Source organism: Phycodurus eques, chromosome 13 (genome assembly GCF_024500275.1).
Source record: "Phycodurus eques isolate BA_2022a chromosome 13, UOR_Pequ_1.1, whole genome shotgun sequence".
In the NCBI taxonomy this organism is placed as follows: Eukaryota; Metazoa; Chordata; class Actinopteri; order Syngnathiformes; family Syngnathidae; genus Phycodurus; species Phycodurus eques.
Window position 1 is genome coordinate 3,992,874 of NC_084537.1, and position 18,767 is coordinate 4,011,640.

General features: G+C 43.2%; 2 protein-coding genes across 5 annotated transcripts in view; both read right to left on the reverse strand.

The window, feature by feature from the left end:
* LOC133411313 (nuclear receptor coactivator 2-like) overlaps positions 1-7,055 on the reverse strand; it is a 70,446-nt gene extending 63,391 nt beyond the window's left edge. For 2 of the 3 annotated variants that reach the window (XM_061693526.1, XM_061693528.1), the window contains exon 1: positions 6,945-7,055. The gene's annotated coding sequence lies outside the window, so the exon portion shown is untranslated. The other variant, XM_061693530.1, reaches the window with a different exon arrangement.
* Positions 7,056-8,763: 1,708 nt separating this feature from the next.
* Positions 8,764-18,767, reverse strand: lactb2 (lactamase, beta 2). Of its 2 annotated transcripts, XM_061694067.1 has the most exons (7): positions 18,567-18,767; positions 17,510-17,670; positions 17,305-17,425; positions 16,139-16,317; positions 13,945-14,093; positions 9,807-9,894; positions 8,764-9,717 (listed from the first exon to the last, which is right to left on the reverse strand). In XM_061694067.1, exons 1-7 carry the CDS (start codon positions 18,686-18,688, stop codon positions 9,671-9,673), a joined length of 867 nt encoding a protein of 288 aa, XP_061550051.1. In that variant the 5' UTR covers positions 18,689-18,767; the 3' UTR covers positions 8,764-9,670. The 2 variants fall into 2 exon arrangements, with proteins under 2 accessions (XP_061550051.1, XP_061550052.1); XM_061694068.1 differs by lacking the exon at positions 17,305-17,425 and having other exon boundaries at positions 16,139-16,372.

Here is an 18,767-nt window from a genome sequence, read left to right on the forward strand (position 1 = left end):
ATCATTCTCGGTGCTTTGTGTTGTCTCATAAAATGTGTGCTTCCTGCTGGCTAAAGAAACAGAAATGTTGACACTTGCGGTTCTTTGTAAGTGGACAACTCAGAAGCTAAAACAAAGTCTTTGAAGAGTAGAGATAAATTAATAGAATATGTCCATTTCTAAATAGTGAATGTGAGTGCGAAACGCTTATATGTCCCCTGCAACTGGCTCGTGATCAATCTCAAGCTCGTGTACTCCACCTCTCGCCCAGCGTTAGTTGGGATACGCTCCAGCATGTGCGCAACCAAAGTGAGGGTAAGCGGTACGGAAAACGGATGGATGTGTGGGTATTCTAAATATTGAATCCCAATATTTGTCTTTTTTTTTTTTGAGAAACTCCGCTATGGTATTTAGGTTAAATCAAAACTTTTAAAAAGGCCTTTTTTAAATTTAAAAACCTCAGACTCATTAAATATAACCACTAGGAGTGGAAAATATGGGCTCAATATTGAATCAAAATATTTGTCATTTTTGAGAACTGTTGCTAGGCTATTTAAGCCAAAATAACGACATTTTAAACACATTTAAAGGCCAAATTCGATCAAATTCAAAAACTTCAGATTTACTAAATATGACCATCAGGAATTGGCAACAAAAAAAATTCAATAGGTTCAATTTTGAATCACAATATCTGTCTTTTTAAAGAACTTTTGCTCAGCTATTTTAGTCAAACATAAGACTTTATAGGGCCTTTAAAGACATTTTCAAGGGAAATTTGATAAAATTTGAATTCCTCCAATTTATTAAATATGTTCAATAGCAATGGGCAATATAGGCTAAATATTGAATCATAATATAGGTAAATTTTAAGAAATTTTGCTACGTTCCATGCATCCATCTATTTTATTCCACTTATCAGAGCTCGGGTCAGGGGGGCAGTAGCTTTAACAGGGAAGCCCAGACTTCAGAAGATCACGGCTTGAAGAAGCCAACAGAACCATATCATCTGCAAAAAGCAGAGATGCAATAATGAGGCCACTAAACCGGACCCGCTCTAACTCTTGGGTGCACCTAGAAATTCGGTCCACAAAAGTTAGGGACAGAATCGGTGACAAAGGGCAGCCTTGGGGACGTCCACCTCTTACCGGAAACGAATCAGACTTACTGCCGGCAACGCGGACCAAACTCTGACACTGGTTGTTGAGGGTTTGGTACCTCATACTCCCGAAGTACCCCTCACAGGACTCCCCGAGGGACAAGGACCAAGGACTTCTCCAAGTCCACAATACACATGTAGACCGGTTGGGCAGACTTTCATGCACCACTGAGTAACCTGGCGAGGGTGTACCTCTGGTCCACTGTTTCAAGGCCAGGACGAAAACCACACTGCTCCTCCTGAATTTGAGATTCGACTTCACGACGGACCCTCCTCTCCAGCACCCCTGGAAAAACCTTACCAGGGAGGCTTAAAAAAGGGGACCACCACCCCAGTCTGCCAATCCAGAGATACTGCCCCCGTGGTCCACGCGATGTTACAGACGAGTGTCAAGCAGGACAGCCCCACAACATCCAGAGCCTTCAGGAACTCTGGGCGAATCTCATCCACCCCCGGGGAACTGCCAACGAGGAGCTTTTTAACCACCTCGGTGACCTTAACCCCAGAGATAGGAGAGCCCACCTCAGACACCCCAGACTCTGCTTCCTCATGGGAAGGCGCATCGTTAGAATTGAGGAGGTCTTCGAAGTATTCTCCACAACGACTCATAACGTCCTGAGTCGAGGTCAGCAGTGCCCCATCCCCACTATGCATTGTGCTGATGGTGCACTGCCTCCCCCTCCTGATACACCAGATGGTGGACCAGAATGTCCTTGAAGCCGTCCAGAACTCGTTCTCCATGGCCTCAATGAACTCCTCCCATGCACGAGTTTTTGCCTCAACGACCACCAAAGCTGTATTGCGCTTGGCCAGCCGGGACCCATCAGCTGCCTCAGGAGTCCCACAGGAAAAAAATGCCCGATAGGACTCCTTCTTCAGCTTGACGGCATCCATCACTGCTGATGTCCACCAATGGGTTCGGGGGTTGCCGCCTTGACAGGCACCGACCACCTTACCGCCACAGCTCCCAGTCGCCGCATAAGCAATGGAGGTGCGGAACATGGTCCTCTCGGACTCAATGTCCCCCGCCTCTACCGAAATGTAGGAAATGTTCTGTCAGAGGTAGGAGTTGAAGCTGGGGGTCGAGCGTTCCTCACAATCACACCCTTCCAGTCTCCCTGTCATTGCTCACGTGAGCATTGAAGTCCTCCAGCAGAATGATGGAGTCCCCAGCGGGAGCGCTCTCCAGCACCCTCTCCAAGGACTCCAAAAAAGGTGGGTACTCTGAACGGCTGCTTGGTGCATAGGCACAAACAACAGTCAGGGCCCGTCCCCCCACCCGAAGGCGGAGGGAGTCTAACCTCTCGTCCACCGGGGTGAACCCTAATGTTCAGCCGCCGATCCGGGAGGGCAATAAGTACATCCACACCTGCTCGCCGCCTCTCATCGTGGGCAACTCCAGAGTGGAAGAGAGTATCAGAGAGGAGACTAGTATCAGAGTCCGAGCTGTGTGTGGAGGCGAGCCTGACTATGTCTCGTTGGAACTTCTCGACCTCACACAACACGTCGGAGTCCTTCTCTGCCAGAGAGGTGACTCTGCACGCCCCTATAGCCAGCCGGGTTCAAGACGCCAAAGTCACTGATTTAAGGATTGTTGTGCAATTTGTAAGGACAGTTTTCCTTGCAAAATATCCCATTTCAGGGCGGCACAGTGAACGACTGGTTTACACATCCGCCTCACAGTTCTGAGGAGCCGGGTTCAAATCCATCCTCGCCTGTGTGGAGTTTACATGTTCTACCCGTGCCTGCATGGGTTTTTTCCAGGTACTCCGTTTTCCTCCCACATTCCAAAAACATGCATGGTAAGTTGATTGAAGACTAAATTATCCGTAGGTATGAATGTGAGTGCGAATGGTTGTTTGTTTATATGTGCCCTGCAATTGGCTGGCGACCGGTTCAGGGTGTACCCCGCCTCATGCCCGCAGTTAGCTGGGATAGGCTCCAGCATACTTGCAACCCTAGTGAGGATAAGGGGTGGAGACAAAAATGTAATACGCCATTTAAAGACTTTGAAAGAATCCACAAAACTCTTTTGAAATTCAAAAGCGTATGATAAATTTGTCCATAATTTGATAATTGATTGCTACTTTATTCCAGCTCATCCATCAAGTACTTTTCTGTCCAGATGTCGGTCGCGAATTATGATGTTGATGTTTAAAAACCAGTCCGTCAGCAGAAAACACGGGTCAGCAGGCGCACACGTTGCCATGGCGGTTAATACCACGACCGCAACAATTGCATCCCGGCCGGCAACATCCACAGCAGGAAGAGACGCCACAATTAGCTCGGGCCCAAAGCCTGTTACGCTATTAGCTTGTATTAGCGCGCCAGCAGCCTGGAGCTCAGCTCTGCCGTCACGGCTTCTTCAGCTAACCAAATTAGACTTCGTTATGAAAGATCCAAGACTTTGACTTCCCTTTGCACACTGGCGACTCAGATGCGCCTACTGCCTCCGGGCAATGAAAAATTTAAAAAGGAAAAGGAGCAAAAGGATCCGTTCAGACTTCAGAAAACATTTTGTACAACACTGGAATGCTACAGCCATAATAATCTGAATCAGCTCTATTGGCCAAGTATATTACAAGACACAAGGAAATTTAAAGTGTTAATATTATAAGGGAGAAAAAAAAAAAAAGTATTTTTTTTCAAGGAAATATTTTATAAAATTATATTATTTCAAGGAAAAATGTCACAATCTTAAGATAAGTCTTGCAAGAATTGTCTTCATTTTTGTACTTTTGCCTGAGACGCCAAATATGGTATGAGGTTCTTCCATGAAAAAAAAAAATGTTTAAATGTATAATCTTACAAGAATAATGTCCTATTTTTACGAGTAGACTGTCGGAATATTACATGACATTTTTTCCCTCCAATTTTTTAAACTGTATCTTATGAGAATAATGCCCTCATTTTACCAATAAAATGTTGGGATATAATGAGAATTATTAGATTTTTAATTAAAAAGATTTGTACTCTTACAAGAATGATGTCCTAATAGTACTAGAAAAATATCAGAATATTACTATATATTACTTACAAAATAATATTGTACTTTTATGATAAAGATGTCATAACATTATGATAAAAATTTTTAAACGTAACAAGTTGTAAAAAATAATTAAAATAAAGTCATGATGTGAGAAAAATTCTGAATCGTACAAGAATAATGTTGTACTTTTATGAGAAAAACGTTACAATTATGAGGAAGAAAGTAAAACATTTTGAGAAAGAAAATTGGAAATTAGATTTCCATAGTATTTTTGAGAGGAAAAAATATATATCATTGTAATTTTCCAAGAACAAACTCATAATACTGAGGTAATATAATAGGTCAGTAGGAAAAATGTATGACTATTTGATTTGATTTATCTGGTGATAGCCCAGAAAAGAGCACCATAACACAGGGCTTATTTCCACTGCGGTCCTCGGCACATAAAAACACAGTACAACATAAAACAAAGACACAAAAGTGCATCGTCAAATCATATTAGGAGAATTTTTAAAAACATAAATATATAAAGAATCATCTAGCAAGGAAAAAGTCTTACTTTTATCTGTTTGCGGTACCAAATACTGTTGGTAAAAAGTCAGAATCTTCTGAGAAAAATGTTGAATCTTTACAGAATAATCCTAATTTTACTAGATAGATATCATTGTCCTGCAAAAATATAAAAAATAAAAAGTAGTAATCTTACCAGAATGATGTCATCATTTTACGAGAAATGTTAGAATCCTACGTGAAAATATTTTCGAGATTAAAATTAAAAGTCGTAAGAACAATGTAAATTTATGAGGAAAAAATACAAAATTGTATTTGTCTAGAAATGAAGACAATCTTTTGGGATAATTTTATTTTTTAACCTAAATATTACGGGTTTAAAAAAAAGTTGGAATCTTACAAGAATGAAGTCAGAATTTTCTCAACTCTGAAACACTAAATACGGTAGTAATGATAAAAAAAAATTTAAACAGCAATAATGACGACCGCTTGAAATCCCCGGTTCATCCGTAAACCGTAACTGAAATATATAAAAAAAAAAAAGAAGTAAAGAAGAAAAAAAATCAAATGCTCAAACCAACCGGATCAACAGAGCTATTTCCAAAAAAGAAACCCAAATCTGAAAGACCGATGTAGAAACTGGAAGGGCTGCAGTGTTGCAATCCTTCTCAAAGTTCACGTTTTGGGCTGCCGAGAAAAGCAAATAATCCCAAAACAGTCGAAAAACTCACACAGGTCCAACCCTGAAAGATAACATGTCCACGTAGGCAAAGTGTCACGTTCTATGCAAAGTAACACAACAGCAGACACGACAAAGAACAATAGCACAACCCCGGTAGCAGGGGTGTGCACAGATAGACCCAGAGTGGTGCTCAAGCAGCAGCCCTTTGGTGAAAAACGTGCCATTTTTGGTCCAGCACCAAGTATTTTCAGCCGGCGGGAAACACTGCCCATCATCCCCCAGGAGACAAATACTTTTACCATGAGCCTTTGAAAAACCTTGGCCAGATTCTTTTTTTTTTTTTAGTTCGTTTGCTTATTTATTTATGCTTATAAACTGAATGTTAGCGCTAAAACGTCACTTTCGCACAACTCTACATTTTTCTGCATCCACAAGAACATTTTTAAAGTACACAGATTGTGCAGCCGGCACTAAAGAGCTAACAACTTGCGCTGCGTGTGCAATTTACACACAATTTGACATTTTCCTCCACCTCCAAAGATTGTGCAGCCTGAAAGGAGCCTAAACAAATTTCTTGCAGCTGCCAACCTAAATATTTTGCACCACCTTCTGCAGTAAAGAACAAACTAAAAGGTATTTAGCTACCTCTTTTGCTCATGTTTGTCGGTGTACTCCACCTACCCAGCTTGTATTTGCACTCAATATGAATATTAATTTATTGGAACAAATGCACATGCGGTATTTTTGGGAGGGGAAAAAAATAAAAGCGAAAAGTAAAATTTGTATATTGGTTTCGAGTTAACTAATAAAGTTATTTATTATAGTCTATTGGACAGGTGTTTCAGGGTTGTTGTTGTTTTCCCCAAAGAACTGGATCATTTTCGCAAACTATGAATTTCATTTTCAAATCGCTTTATTTTGAAACGACCCCACTGGAAATGTGGACAGGGGCGGATTTTAATCTCACCCGTTAGTCCGCACGCGTCGCTTGAAACGACCAACATGCGACGTAAAAAAAAATAATTAAAATAAAATTTAAAACAAAAAACGTTTAATATTCACAAACACAATGAAGGTTCCATCTGGTTTACGAGTTGTCGCGGATGTTATTTTACTTTTGAGCCGTAAACTGGGGGGAGTTGCTGTCACTTCGACCTCGGTGTCGCTCAAAAAAACGACTAAAGTTCAACATTTGGGGGATGTTTGGCCGATTAAATTGGTCACTTGTCACGCGTTCGACAAGGACAATAAAGTCGCTTTTTATGCCCCCCTCCTACACCGGCCTGTTGACGAACATGTCTCCCCGCAGCAAGCGCCTCTTTGCCGCTAACACACACACACACCCTCGGTCCTCGCTCGGAGCCTTTTTGCTCCCATTTACCAAACCAAACTACACCGTGACGAGTTCTAGAAACAATTGAGAACACGACTCGATTCTTGTTGGACATGTTCCGATGAGAGGACGTAACGGCGATTGTGAAGTGGAAATCGAATGCACCTCTCAAAGTGGGACAACCTCGGTGAGCAGGACGTTCTAAGAGCAAAAATCCGGTCGCGCGACGGATAAAAGCACGACAAATTGTGTCGGCGAGGGAGTTAAAGGCCGTGGAGGTCGAGCGGAAACTTACCTGCCGGTTGAGTGGCTGAGTGGGTTCGCGGTGAGCGGAATGACGGAGCCGCTGCCTCCTGGTACGTGTGCGGCGCCGCCATGTTGGGAAGGTACAGACTGCACGCTACATTACAGTACAGTACACGGTACACAGGCAAACTGCCCTGTTTATCTCCTCGGCTGCCGATTAACACCCCCCACCCCCACCCCCCCCCTCAACCTCCTCCTGCAGCACCTCCACCGGTCACTTTCTTAGGTACACCGTCCAATCACAGCCAATGCGAAAATCACGAATGTACATACATTGCTCGCATGCATGACCACAATGTATCCTAATGAGCAGCTACCAGTTGTTTATGATATTCTTGAAGCATCCATCCATCTGCATTTAACACACGGCTCGTCCTCATGTTTGACTGGTCGCCGCTCAATGTCAGTGCACAATATCTAGACAAACAAACATTCACCCCCACATTCAAACCCATCCACTTCCCTCTCCCCAGCCACTTCATCCAGCTCGTCTGGGGGGAGGGGAGGGGGGTTCCCGAGCCAGGAGACATAGTCTCTCCAACATGTCCTGGGTCGTCCCCGGGGTCTCCTCCCGGTGGGATGTGCCCGGAACACCTCACCGGGGAGGCATCCGAATCAGATGCCTCAGCCACCTCATCTGGCTCCTCTCAATGCAGAGGAGCAGCGGCTCTACTCTGAGTCCCTCGCGGATGACCGAGCTTTTCACCCTAACACTCAAGCCCATTACCAATTTAGTCTTCAATGAAGTTAACATACTGTACATGTTTTGGGGAGAAAAGACTTAACGAGAGAAAGGGGGACACCCGTCGCCGGTCAATGTCAGGGCACCTTTAGACAAACAAACCTTCACACTCACACCAATTTAGACTCTTCGATAAAGCTAACATACTGTACATGGCGAGAGAAGTGGGGTACACCCCGGACTAGTCGGCAGTCAATGTCAGGGCACATTTAGACAAATGAGCATTTACATTCACACCTATGGACAATTTAGAGTCTTTGGTGGTGCATGTTTTGGGAAATATAAAATACTTTTGGCAAGCGAAGTGGGGTACAGCCTGGATTGGTCGCCGGTCAACATGACATGTGAGCAGATAAATGTCTTCCAAGGTTTCGGTCGTAACCGGTGAAGGATTATTTTCACTGAATCCAGTGCAGCATCTCCGTGTGGAGATGTTGTGTCGCTCGGTGACCATTCGTCCGACACTGAGGAGAACTTTGACCTCTTCGTGGGGCTGCTGAGTAGAGGCTGGCTGGCTGCTCCGGAAAGTATTGAAAGTGCAACTCTTAAAACTCTGTGAACATGACCACAGATGCATTTTTCAATTGCGTCAGTTATAGTTAATTTAATTATAATTAATTGATTGAATTAAAAAAAAAAAAAAAAAAAAAAAAAAAAAAGACTACACTAAAGGAACATTTTTATTTCACCAATAATTTCATGATAATCCATCCACTAGGGCCGTGGGCGTGCTGGAGCCTATTCCAGCTATCTTCGGGCGGGAGGCGGGGTACATCCTGAACTGGTCGGCAGCCAATCGGCAGGGCACATATAAACAAACAACCATTCACACTCAGAGTCACACCAAAGGGCAATTTCGAATCTTCAATTAACCTACCATGCATGTTTTTGGGATGTGGGAGGAAACCGGACTACCTGGAGAAGGGAGAACACGCTAACTCCACACAGGCAGTGTCGGAATTTGACAAACATGCCACAAAATAACAAATCAGGAAAGGCGCAAACACTTCACATCACTGTACATTTTAACTAACCAATTTTATGGGAAAGAATGAATCAATTGGAGCAAGAAATAATATAGCAATTTCAGGTGTACTGTAATAACCTTGTGGTCTGGATGTGGTCCAGCAAGTCTCGTCACCTTTATACACGTACACGTGCTTCTTCTTCTGCAGCATATTTTCAGTAAAGTCACCTTTGCCATCCAACGTCAGTGCTTCGTGAACACGCGTGCACACACACGCACACACACACACTAGCTCAAAGTCCTCTTACACTTGTCAATATTCAGCTCACAAGTTAACACACTGACACTTTTGGAGTTCAATCAGTTACTGTATTGTCATCACGACGCAAACTATACAAAAATAGAGCATGATCCAACCCGCCTCACAAGGACAGGAATCAGTCTTTATTTAATTTATAGTTACAAGAAATCATGTAATTCATTGCAATTTTTGATCAAAAAAAGTTGCTAAATGTGGAAAGAACTGGTCGCTGCTGCGCTGCTACGTATTGACTGACGTGAGTTACAACAAGATTTTAAACCTTTCTAAAGGCACTGACTGGAATAGTATATGTATCAAATTATAGACTACAGTACAGTAGACAGCAGTGATTCTTAAACTCTGGTGTGCATAGCTGGCATCCAAGGGGTACGCCAGATTTACATTGGTCAATTTACAGTTTGTTTTTTTTCCCCCACTGAATCAAACGGTTTAATGTGCGCATTTGCATTCTCAAATGTATTTATTTTTTACTACAAATCTTGCTGCGATGTTTGTGACTGTGATTTTTCTTCACGGTTGATAAAGTAATCCAAAAATAATCTACGTTACATACCAATGTGTTTTCAGTGTAAATAAATCTGAGTAGCGGACACTGATGAATCTCAGTGGTGTTAAAAACAAAACCAAAAAATTTTTATTCCATTTGTGCTGATTACGTTCACCGAATATACGACGTCATCCTCGTCACAGGTTACTCCTCCATGTGTTGTTCCATGATGATTCTGTCATCACTGAGTGGGGGGGAAAAATGTAGTACAGTAAAATAGTTGATTAAGCGTTGCGTCACCATGGTCACATGAACTTTAAAAGCATAACTGGCCTTGACTTATCGTTCCTTCTTTCTCCAGTTTCTTCAAGTGGTGCACCAGGTTCACATTGGCTGCCTGATGAAGGTGCTCGGGAGTGTCCTACACAATCAATATGGAAAACGTATTTTGAAGTTTTTGATTTTTGGGGGGAAATGTTTTCATTCAATATCACAGTATATGGAAGGTCTGCATGACCTTCTTCTTCTTTTCCTTTCGGCTTGTCCCTTGAGGGGTCGCCACAGCGCGTCATCCTTTTCCATGTAAGCCTATCTCCTGCATCCTCCTCTCGAACACCAACTGCCATCATGTCTTCCCTCACGACATCCATCAACCTTCTCTTTGGTCTTCCTCTAGCTTTCTTACCTGGCAGCGCCATCCTCATCATCCTTCTACCAATATACTCACTATATCACTAAAACATCGAACCTTGGCTGTCCCTCTGATGAGCTCATTCCTAATTTTATCCAACCTGGTCACTCCGAGAGCGAACCTCAAAATATTCATTTCCGCCACCTCCAACTCTGCTTCCTGTGGTCTCTTCAGTGCCACTGTCTCTAATCCGTACATCATGGCTGGCCTCACCACTGTTTTATAAACTTTGACCTTCATCCTAGCAGAGACTCTTTCTGTCACATAACACACCTGACACCTCTTCACTTCCTGACCACACTCCCCATTGCTCTGGACGGTTGACCCCAAGTATTTAAAGTCCTCCACCCTTGCTATCTCTTCTCCCTGCAGCCTCACTCTTCCCCCACCACCCTCTCATTCATGCACATATATTCTGTTTTACTTCGGCTAATCTTCATTCCTCTTCTTTCCAGTGCATGCCTCCATCTTTCCAGCTGCTCCCTGCTTTCACTGCAGATCACAATGTCATCTGCAAACATCATGGTCCATGGGGATTCCAGTCTAACCTCATCTGTCAGCCTATCCATCACCACTGCAAAAAGGAAGGGGCTCAGGGCTGATCCCTGATGCAGTCCCACGTCCACCTTAAATTCTTATGTCACACCTACAGCACACCTCACCGCTGTTCTGCCGCCCTCGTACATGTCCTGTATTATTCTAACATACTTCTCTGCCACTCCAGATTCCGCATGGAGTACCACAGTTCCTCTCTGGGTACTCTGTCATAGGCTTTCTCTAGATCTACAAAGACACAATGTAGCTCCTTCTGACCTTCTCTGTACTTTTCCATCAACATCCTCAAGGCAAATAATGCATCTGTGGTACTCTTTCTAGGCATGAAACCATACTGTTGCTCGCAAATACTCACTTCTGTCCTGAGTCTAGCCTCCACCACTCTTTCCCATAACTTCATTGTGTGGCTCATCAACTTTATTCCTCTATAGTTCCCACAGCTCTGCACATCACCTTTGTTCTTAAAAATGGGCACCAGTACACTTTTCCTCCATTCCTCAGGCATCTTCTCACCCGCTAGAATTCTATTGAACAAGCTGGTCAAAAACTCCACAGCCACCTCTCCCAGACGCTTCCATGCCTTCACACGAATGTCATCAGGACCAACTGCCTTTCCATTTTTCATCCTCTTTAATGCCTTTCTAACTTCCCCCTTACTAATCATTGCCACTTCCTGGTCCACCACACTTGCCTCTTCTACTCTCCCTTCTCTCTCATTTTCCTCATTCATCAACTCCTCGAAGTATTCTTTCCATCTAGCAAGCACACTGCTGGCACCAGTCAACATATTTCCATCTCTATCCTTAATCACCCTAACCTGCTGCACATCCTTCCCATCTCTGTCCCTCTGTCTGGCCAGCCTGTATAGATCATTTTCTCCTTCTTTAGTGTCCAACCTGCCATACATGTCATCATATGCCTCTTGTTTGGCATTTGCCACCTCTACCTTTGCCCTGTGTCGCATCTCAATGTATTCCTTTCGCCTTTCCTCGGTCCTCTCAGTGTCCCACTTCTTCTTAGCTTAACCTTTTTCCTTGTATGATTTCCTGTACTGTGAGGTTCCACCACCAAGTCTCCTTCTCTCCTTTCCTGCCAGAAGATACACCAAGTACTCTCCTGCCTGCCTCTCTGATCACCTTGGCTGCAGTGGTCCAGTCTTCTGGAAGCTCCTCCCGTCCACCGAGAGCCTGTCTCACCTCTTCCCGAAAAGCTGCACAACACTCGTCCTGTCTCAGCTTCCACCACATGGTTCTCTTCTCTGCCTTTGTCTTCCTAATTTTCCTCCCCACCCCCAGAGTCATCTTACACACCACCATCCTATGCTGTCTAGCCACACTCTCCCCTACCACTACCTTACAGTTGGTAACCTCCTTCAGATTACATCGTCTGCACAAGATGTAATCCACCTGTGTGCTTCTACCTCCGCTCTTGTAGGTCACCCTATGTTCGTGCCTCTTCTGGGAAAAAAAGGTGTTCACTACAGCCATTTGCATCCTTGTTGCAAAGTCTACCACCATCTGTCCCTCCAAGTTCCTTTCCTGGATGCCGTACTTACCCATCACTTCTTCATCACCCCTATTAACTTCACCAACATGTCCATTACAATCTGCACCAATTACGACTCTCTCTCTGTCTGGGATGCTCAGAACTACATCATCTAGCTCCTTCCAGAATTTCTCTTTCACCTCTAGGTCACATCCTACCTGTGGGGCATAGCCACTAATCACATTACACATAACACCCTCAATTTCAAATTTCAGCCTCATCACTCGATCTGATACTCTTTTCACCTCCAAGACATTCTTAGCCAACTCTTCTTTTAAAATAACCCCGACTCCATTTCTCTTCCCATCGACACCATGGTAAAATAATTTAAACCCTGCCCCTAAACTTCTAGCCTTACTGCCTTTCCACCTGGTCTCCTGGACACACAATATATCAACCTTTCTCCTAATCATCATGTCAACCAACTCCCGAGATTTTCCTGTCATAGTCCCAACATTCAAAGTCCCCACATTCAGTTCTAGGCTCTGTGTTTTCCTCTTCTCTTTCTTCCAAAGAACCCGCTTTCCACCTCTTCTTCTTCTTTGACTTCGACCCACAGTAGCTGAATTTCCAACGGCGCCCCGCAGGTTGACGGCGCCGGTGGCGGACGTTGTTAACCCGGGCCACGACCGATCCGGTATGGTATCCTTTGGATGAACGCTCATATTTGTTTGGCAAGGTTTTAAGCCGGATGCCCTTCCTGACGCAACCCTCTGCATTTATCCGGGCTGCATGATCTGACCTGAAAATAGAATGTCAGATCCCCCCCCCTTCGCCTCGAGAAAAAGCAGCTGATAATGAATTTATTCAAAACAAGGTTTTTTTTTGTATACCAAACAAGTTTTGGAACTGTTTTTTCTCCCTACAAATTTTCCCCCCACATTGACTTGCATCAACTTCTACAGAAATAATAGAAAAACTTTACAGGTAGTCAGTGCCGGTAAATGGAAAATGTCAAAATATCTAAGTAAACACAATCCTGAATAAAGTAAGATTTTAAATGTTCAATAATTTAACTAGGGCTGCAACAATTAATTGATTAATCCACAACTAATCAATTATCAAATTAATCAACAACCATTTGGACAATCAATTCATTGTTCAGAGACCTTTTTCCAACCTAAAATTGTCCAAATCCTCGTAATTCCAGCAGTAAATATTCTCCAATTTCTGTAGTCCTCCATGAAAGCAGACTGATTCTTTATATTGAATATGAATAAAAATAAAAGATATCCATACATCTGCTTTTACTTTGGAAAACAATGATCAACATTTTTGCCTATTTTCTAACAGACGCTACGGACCAAACTGGTGAATGAATCATACTCAATTGATGTTTGTTTATTTTCTGCACTGTCAATTTGAAATAATACCCTGTTTTTGAATAAAGGGATGGAAAATATTAGTTTTTATCCGATTCATTAATTAAACAAAAAAGAAATTATTGATGGATTGAGCGATCATTAAAAAAATAATTAGTTGCAGCCATAAATTATATTTATTATTATAGATTTATTGAAAGTATGCTTTATTTTTCTCGTGGCTTTCAGTGACATTCACATGTCTCAGGAAAACTCTATGCGCCATGATTTACAGCCAGCCTCGGAATTCAGTGAATCGTGCCTCTTTGGTGTTTGCGCATATGTGACCAAGAGTCATGCTTTAAGGAATTGTACTGACTTTGTAGACGATCTTGACAAGCTCCATGGAGGTGAAGGGCTTTCCCGCTGCGGCCCGAACTGTCGCCAGTATCTGTCGCTCCCTCTGATCGCGGTGGCTGATGTAGTGTTGGATTTTCTCGCTGGCGTCTCGAACCACGGGACCGTGACCTGCACACAGCGCAGCGTTTTCATCTGACATCCACTTTGTGATGTGTCAACCTTCGGTTCAATGAGAAAAGTACAGACCTCCACCAAGGCACAACAATCCCAATTTAGATCGACACGTATACAGTAGCTGACTGACGCTTCCCTCATTCAGATAGTTAGACGGCATCGGCGCCAGCATCCGTCCTGGCGTCAATTGCTTTCAACACACAACTTCACACTAAAGTCTTGATTTTCAACTCAAAACCCAAAACGTGTGAATAGGATGTCCTACATTTTGTACCATTTACCAAAAGGTGGAAACGTGGGGGGACAAAAAAAATAAAACTAAATCGTACCTCCAGAATTTTAGAAAAATCTAATTTGTTCTTCCTTGGCTCATGCCCTGCCTCCTCTCAACTCAACTTTAGTAACGGAGCACTTATATATATTTAAAAAAAAAAAAAAAAAAAAAAAAAAAAAAAAAAAAAAAAGCATACGGGCTAACAATTAATATCACACAAAATTAAAATACAATAACGCTAGCTGGGTGGGTCAATATTCATGTGGGTAGCAAATGTTATGACTGTGTGTTTGTACTAGGATTTACACGATCAGGACCGATCACAGAGTTTAAAAAAAATGATAACCAATCACTGATCCGATCACAAGATGGAGCAATGTGTCTTACAATTTACTGTATATACTTGTGTACCGTACACTGAATATCTTCGAAAGTATTCTCCAGTCGTCAGGTCATGTGTTCTAATCAGTCAGGTCAAACCAGAATTACAACATGACAGAAATAATGGGTGCTAATTCACTGGAATTAATTATTGTAATTCAATTACTTCACACACACCGAAACTTTACAGCATGAGTCGACATAACGCCGGCATGTTAACATACAACCGTTAGTGCTAGCACTAGCTAGCGAGGCTACATAACGTTTTGTTGCCTGCTTGCAAAGCCGTATTGTATTAAAAGTACGTGAACATACCTCAAGCAACCCTTAAATGAACGTAATCTCCCGCGCACCGGTGACCACCAGCACACGTTTCCACCCCCATTTTGTTCTTATCATACACGCGTCGCAATGTCGTCGCCATGGTAACGGCCGTATCCGGTCACGTTTGAGTTAACAAGATAAAGTCTCGGGATGCGGTGGTATCGGAATACAAGATTTTATTGCAGTAGTCTGACATCGTGAAAGACGAAATTTGTCTTGTAGTCTGATCCGCGCATTACGTGTTCTCTGTCCCACACCGCCGACCTGTTTTATAAAAACGTCTTAATTGCCTGTCAGATATTTACAGTAGTACGTCAAAAGATACGTGACAAGGCTACAAATAAACTAGCTTTTGGATGCAAATATACTGTACACGATGGCGACATGGAGTAAATATCTTTTGCGGAGCGATCGGCGAATTATGACATTAAAGCCGATCAGCATAAACTCATTTCGGCCGCTCGCATCCGCGATTTCGTTCTTTCGGTGACGACCCACAGCTTGTGACCATACGTGAGGGTAGGAACATAGATCGACCGGTAAATGGAGAGCTTCGCCTTTCGGCTTAGCTCCTTCTTCACCACAATGGGCCGATACAAAGTCCGCATCACTGCAGACGCCGCACCGATCCGCCTGTCGATCTCCCGTTCCATTCTTCCCTCACTCGTGAACAAAGACCTCAAGATACTTGAACTCCTCCACTTGGGGCAGGATCTCATCCCCGATCTGGAGAGGGCACTCCACCCTTTTCTGACCGAGGACCATAGTCTCAGATTTGGAGGTGCTGATTTTGTTAGGACTATAATTTACAATATAATGCCACTTGTCTTTTTTTAAAAACATGTTTAAAAAATGGTGGTGTCTTTTGGGGGACTTTTTGAGATAAAAGCATGGTCAGGGAACAAATTAAACTCGAGACACCAATGTATATAACCCTTGCAACTAAGAAACGTGCCAGAAGGGATGCTGACTCACCACAAGGCTCGAGTTGAGCCTCAGTGGAGGTACACAAAAACGAGAGCACACACAGACACACGGTGGAAAAGGCCCACTTCCTCACCAGGGTAGATGAGGTCGGCGCCGGCGTCCATCAGCGTCCTCAGCGACCTCATGTAATCGTGGAGGTCCTCGAAGACGGCTGTGCCCTCGCCCAGGATGCAGTCGCCCGAAAACAGAGCCGCCTCCTCCTCCAGAAGCAACGCCATGTGGTCGTCTGTGTGGCCTGGCGTGAAAACCACCCTGGCACCAGAACAGCATTGATGATCATGATCCATCCATTCATCAAGCGGTGGTGCTTTGAGAGAAAAGTGACCCAACTTTTGTGTTTTTCAAGATGCGAACCGTTGCTTGGCCAATTTTTTCCCGCTTTGACATACAAGCAAACATTTGAGATATGAACACTGTATGGTGACAGTGAACTCATCTCAACTCATTTAAATTTTTCAAAAAACACGCTTCAAGCTGTTTATTGCTGACGTTAACTCTGAAACTCAACATAAAACTGAGAATTGCACATTGTGTATTTAAAACAACCACATAACCTCCGTTAGCTGAATGCAAACACATAATGGGAAATGACATAGGCGGGCTAATGAAGAGCATCTAGGTGGCCAGGTTCTAACCTTTTAACCCACGGATATTTTAACAAATGGTGACGCAGCACATGTAGACAAGCAATATAACAACACTCACAGTCATATACTGTACTCTTTACCTTCTGCGAAGAACGGCTAATATTAGTGCGGCTTACTGAGGAATGGAGGAGTCTATGTGTATAAGCACACCAGAAGGGGCAGCACAATGTCCATTGAATTAAAGCAAAAACTGAGACAGAAGCTGTTTAATTATTTACCTTCTACATAATAATGTCATTACAATATGTTTTTCATAAAGTACAAAATTATTTGTCCTCATTAAACAAATGGGTGTGAGGCTGAAACGGATTGATAGCATTTCCATTTATTTCAATGTGGAAAGATGACTTGAGGTACGAGTGCTTCGAGTTACGAGCGCGGTCATGATATAAATTTAACTTGCATCTCAAGGCACCACTGTATCTGTCTATCTAGCTGGCTAGCTAGCGAGTTATCTGTCTATTGAAAGTCTGGCGTTTCCTTTGGGAACGTCTGAAACACAACTGATTGTTCCAAATGTCATCCATTGTTTAATCTCTCCCACATTTCAGAATTTGCCCAACTTTCCAACTATTTTTTGATCTGAACTGACTTGAGCGTGGCTCCCTCCGTGTGGACCACATCTCCGTCTTTCAAGTACGTGTACTTCTGGCTTCCCGAGCCCTCGTAGAGCTGGCCGGATCGGGGAAGTTTGCTGACTCGGACCTCGGAACCTGCCGCATACATTATACTTCCTGTCAACCTTCTATGATACGAGGTTTTTTTCTTTTTTTGCAACACTGTTGGCTTCTCCTCACCTGTGATGTCCCTGCAGATGTCGTCCACGCCGCCCGTGTGGTCGTGATGCCAGTGGGTGACCAGGATCTCCTGAATGCTGGTGTTGAACGTGCTCAGAGCCTCCTTCAGACTGCTGATGTACTCCGGGACCCCCGGTTCACCGGTGTCAATGAGCACTCGCCTGGAGAACATTCGTACGGTACATACAAATAACAACTGAGCCTACTCCCCATGTCCCTCCCTGCACATCACAAACATCACAAAAGTCTTCTAAATGTTGTCAGTGTGATCATTTGAGTGTTTGTAATGCACACAGAAATCAAAATGAATGCTTGATGGTTATTTCTATTGCACCCACTTATTCCTGTAGACATGTTGGTTTCAACTACAGCGAAGTCCTACGCAGTCTAATGGAGTGGCTGTGCACATTTTAAGCAACAAAAAGTCCTCCAGTTGTAGCAGGTGGTCAATTTGTTGCATTTTATTCACACCATAATAAAAATCAATGTATGACGATTTTTTTTCTGTTGCTTCTACATTTTCCTCTATCCATGGTGGATGAAGCCTACAAGCAGGCAAACGTAAACTTTGGACAAATTCTAATCAAATACATTTGCCTTACTGACTGTGTATTGTCTACACAATGGCTTTTAGTCTTGGCTAGTAATCATTTTGGTGCAATTAATATATGCTGATTACTTTCATAGCTTCAACTGTTTACTTGAGGCATGACTAATTAATCTACAATTAAGCAAATTTATAATCCCGACAAATTGTTATGGCTTTTGAGTGAAGGTTAGTCTACTTACACTTTAAAGCAACAAAAAGTCAGTTTGCTGTATTTCATTTTAATTCATTTAATTCCATTTAAAACCTATACACGATTCCTCATTCTTTTCTGTAGGCCTGGTGAGAAGAAAAGAAAAAAAAAAAAAATGTTTGGCTTTTTGGCTTGAGGACATGAAAACGAGTCTTTCTCTCTTTAAACGTACAAGACACGTCTTGTTTGTCCACATAGCGATTTTACGTGAAAATAAATTGTTCAAAAATAAAAGAACATGAAATCCTTTGGGTCACCTGTCCCCGGTTCCGACCAGGTACGTGTTCGTCCCCTGCAGGGTCATCGGTCCCGGATTACAACCCAAAACCCGAACCACGCGGGCAGACAGCTGCTCGATACGGGGAAGAAGTGTACTCATGGCCGGGCGGGACGGAACCGAACCCAAACGCTTGTGAGCAACGACGACGTGGGCAAAAGGGCAGCAAAACCAGAAGGAA

Coding starts and splice junctions, on each gene's coding strand:
- lactb2 (XM_061694067.1), bottom strand. CDS start 18,688: ATGAGTACACTTCTTCCCCGTATCGAGCAGCTGTCTGCCCGCGTGGTT. Junction 14,094..16,138: donor CGCCGACCTCATCTACCCTG/GTGAGGAAGTGG, acceptor CGCTGTGTGCAG/GTCACGGTCCCGTGGTTCGA. Junction 9,718..9,806: donor AGAAGGAACGATAAGTCAAG/GCCAGTTATGCT, acceptor CCCCCCACTCAG/TGATGACAGAATCATCATGG.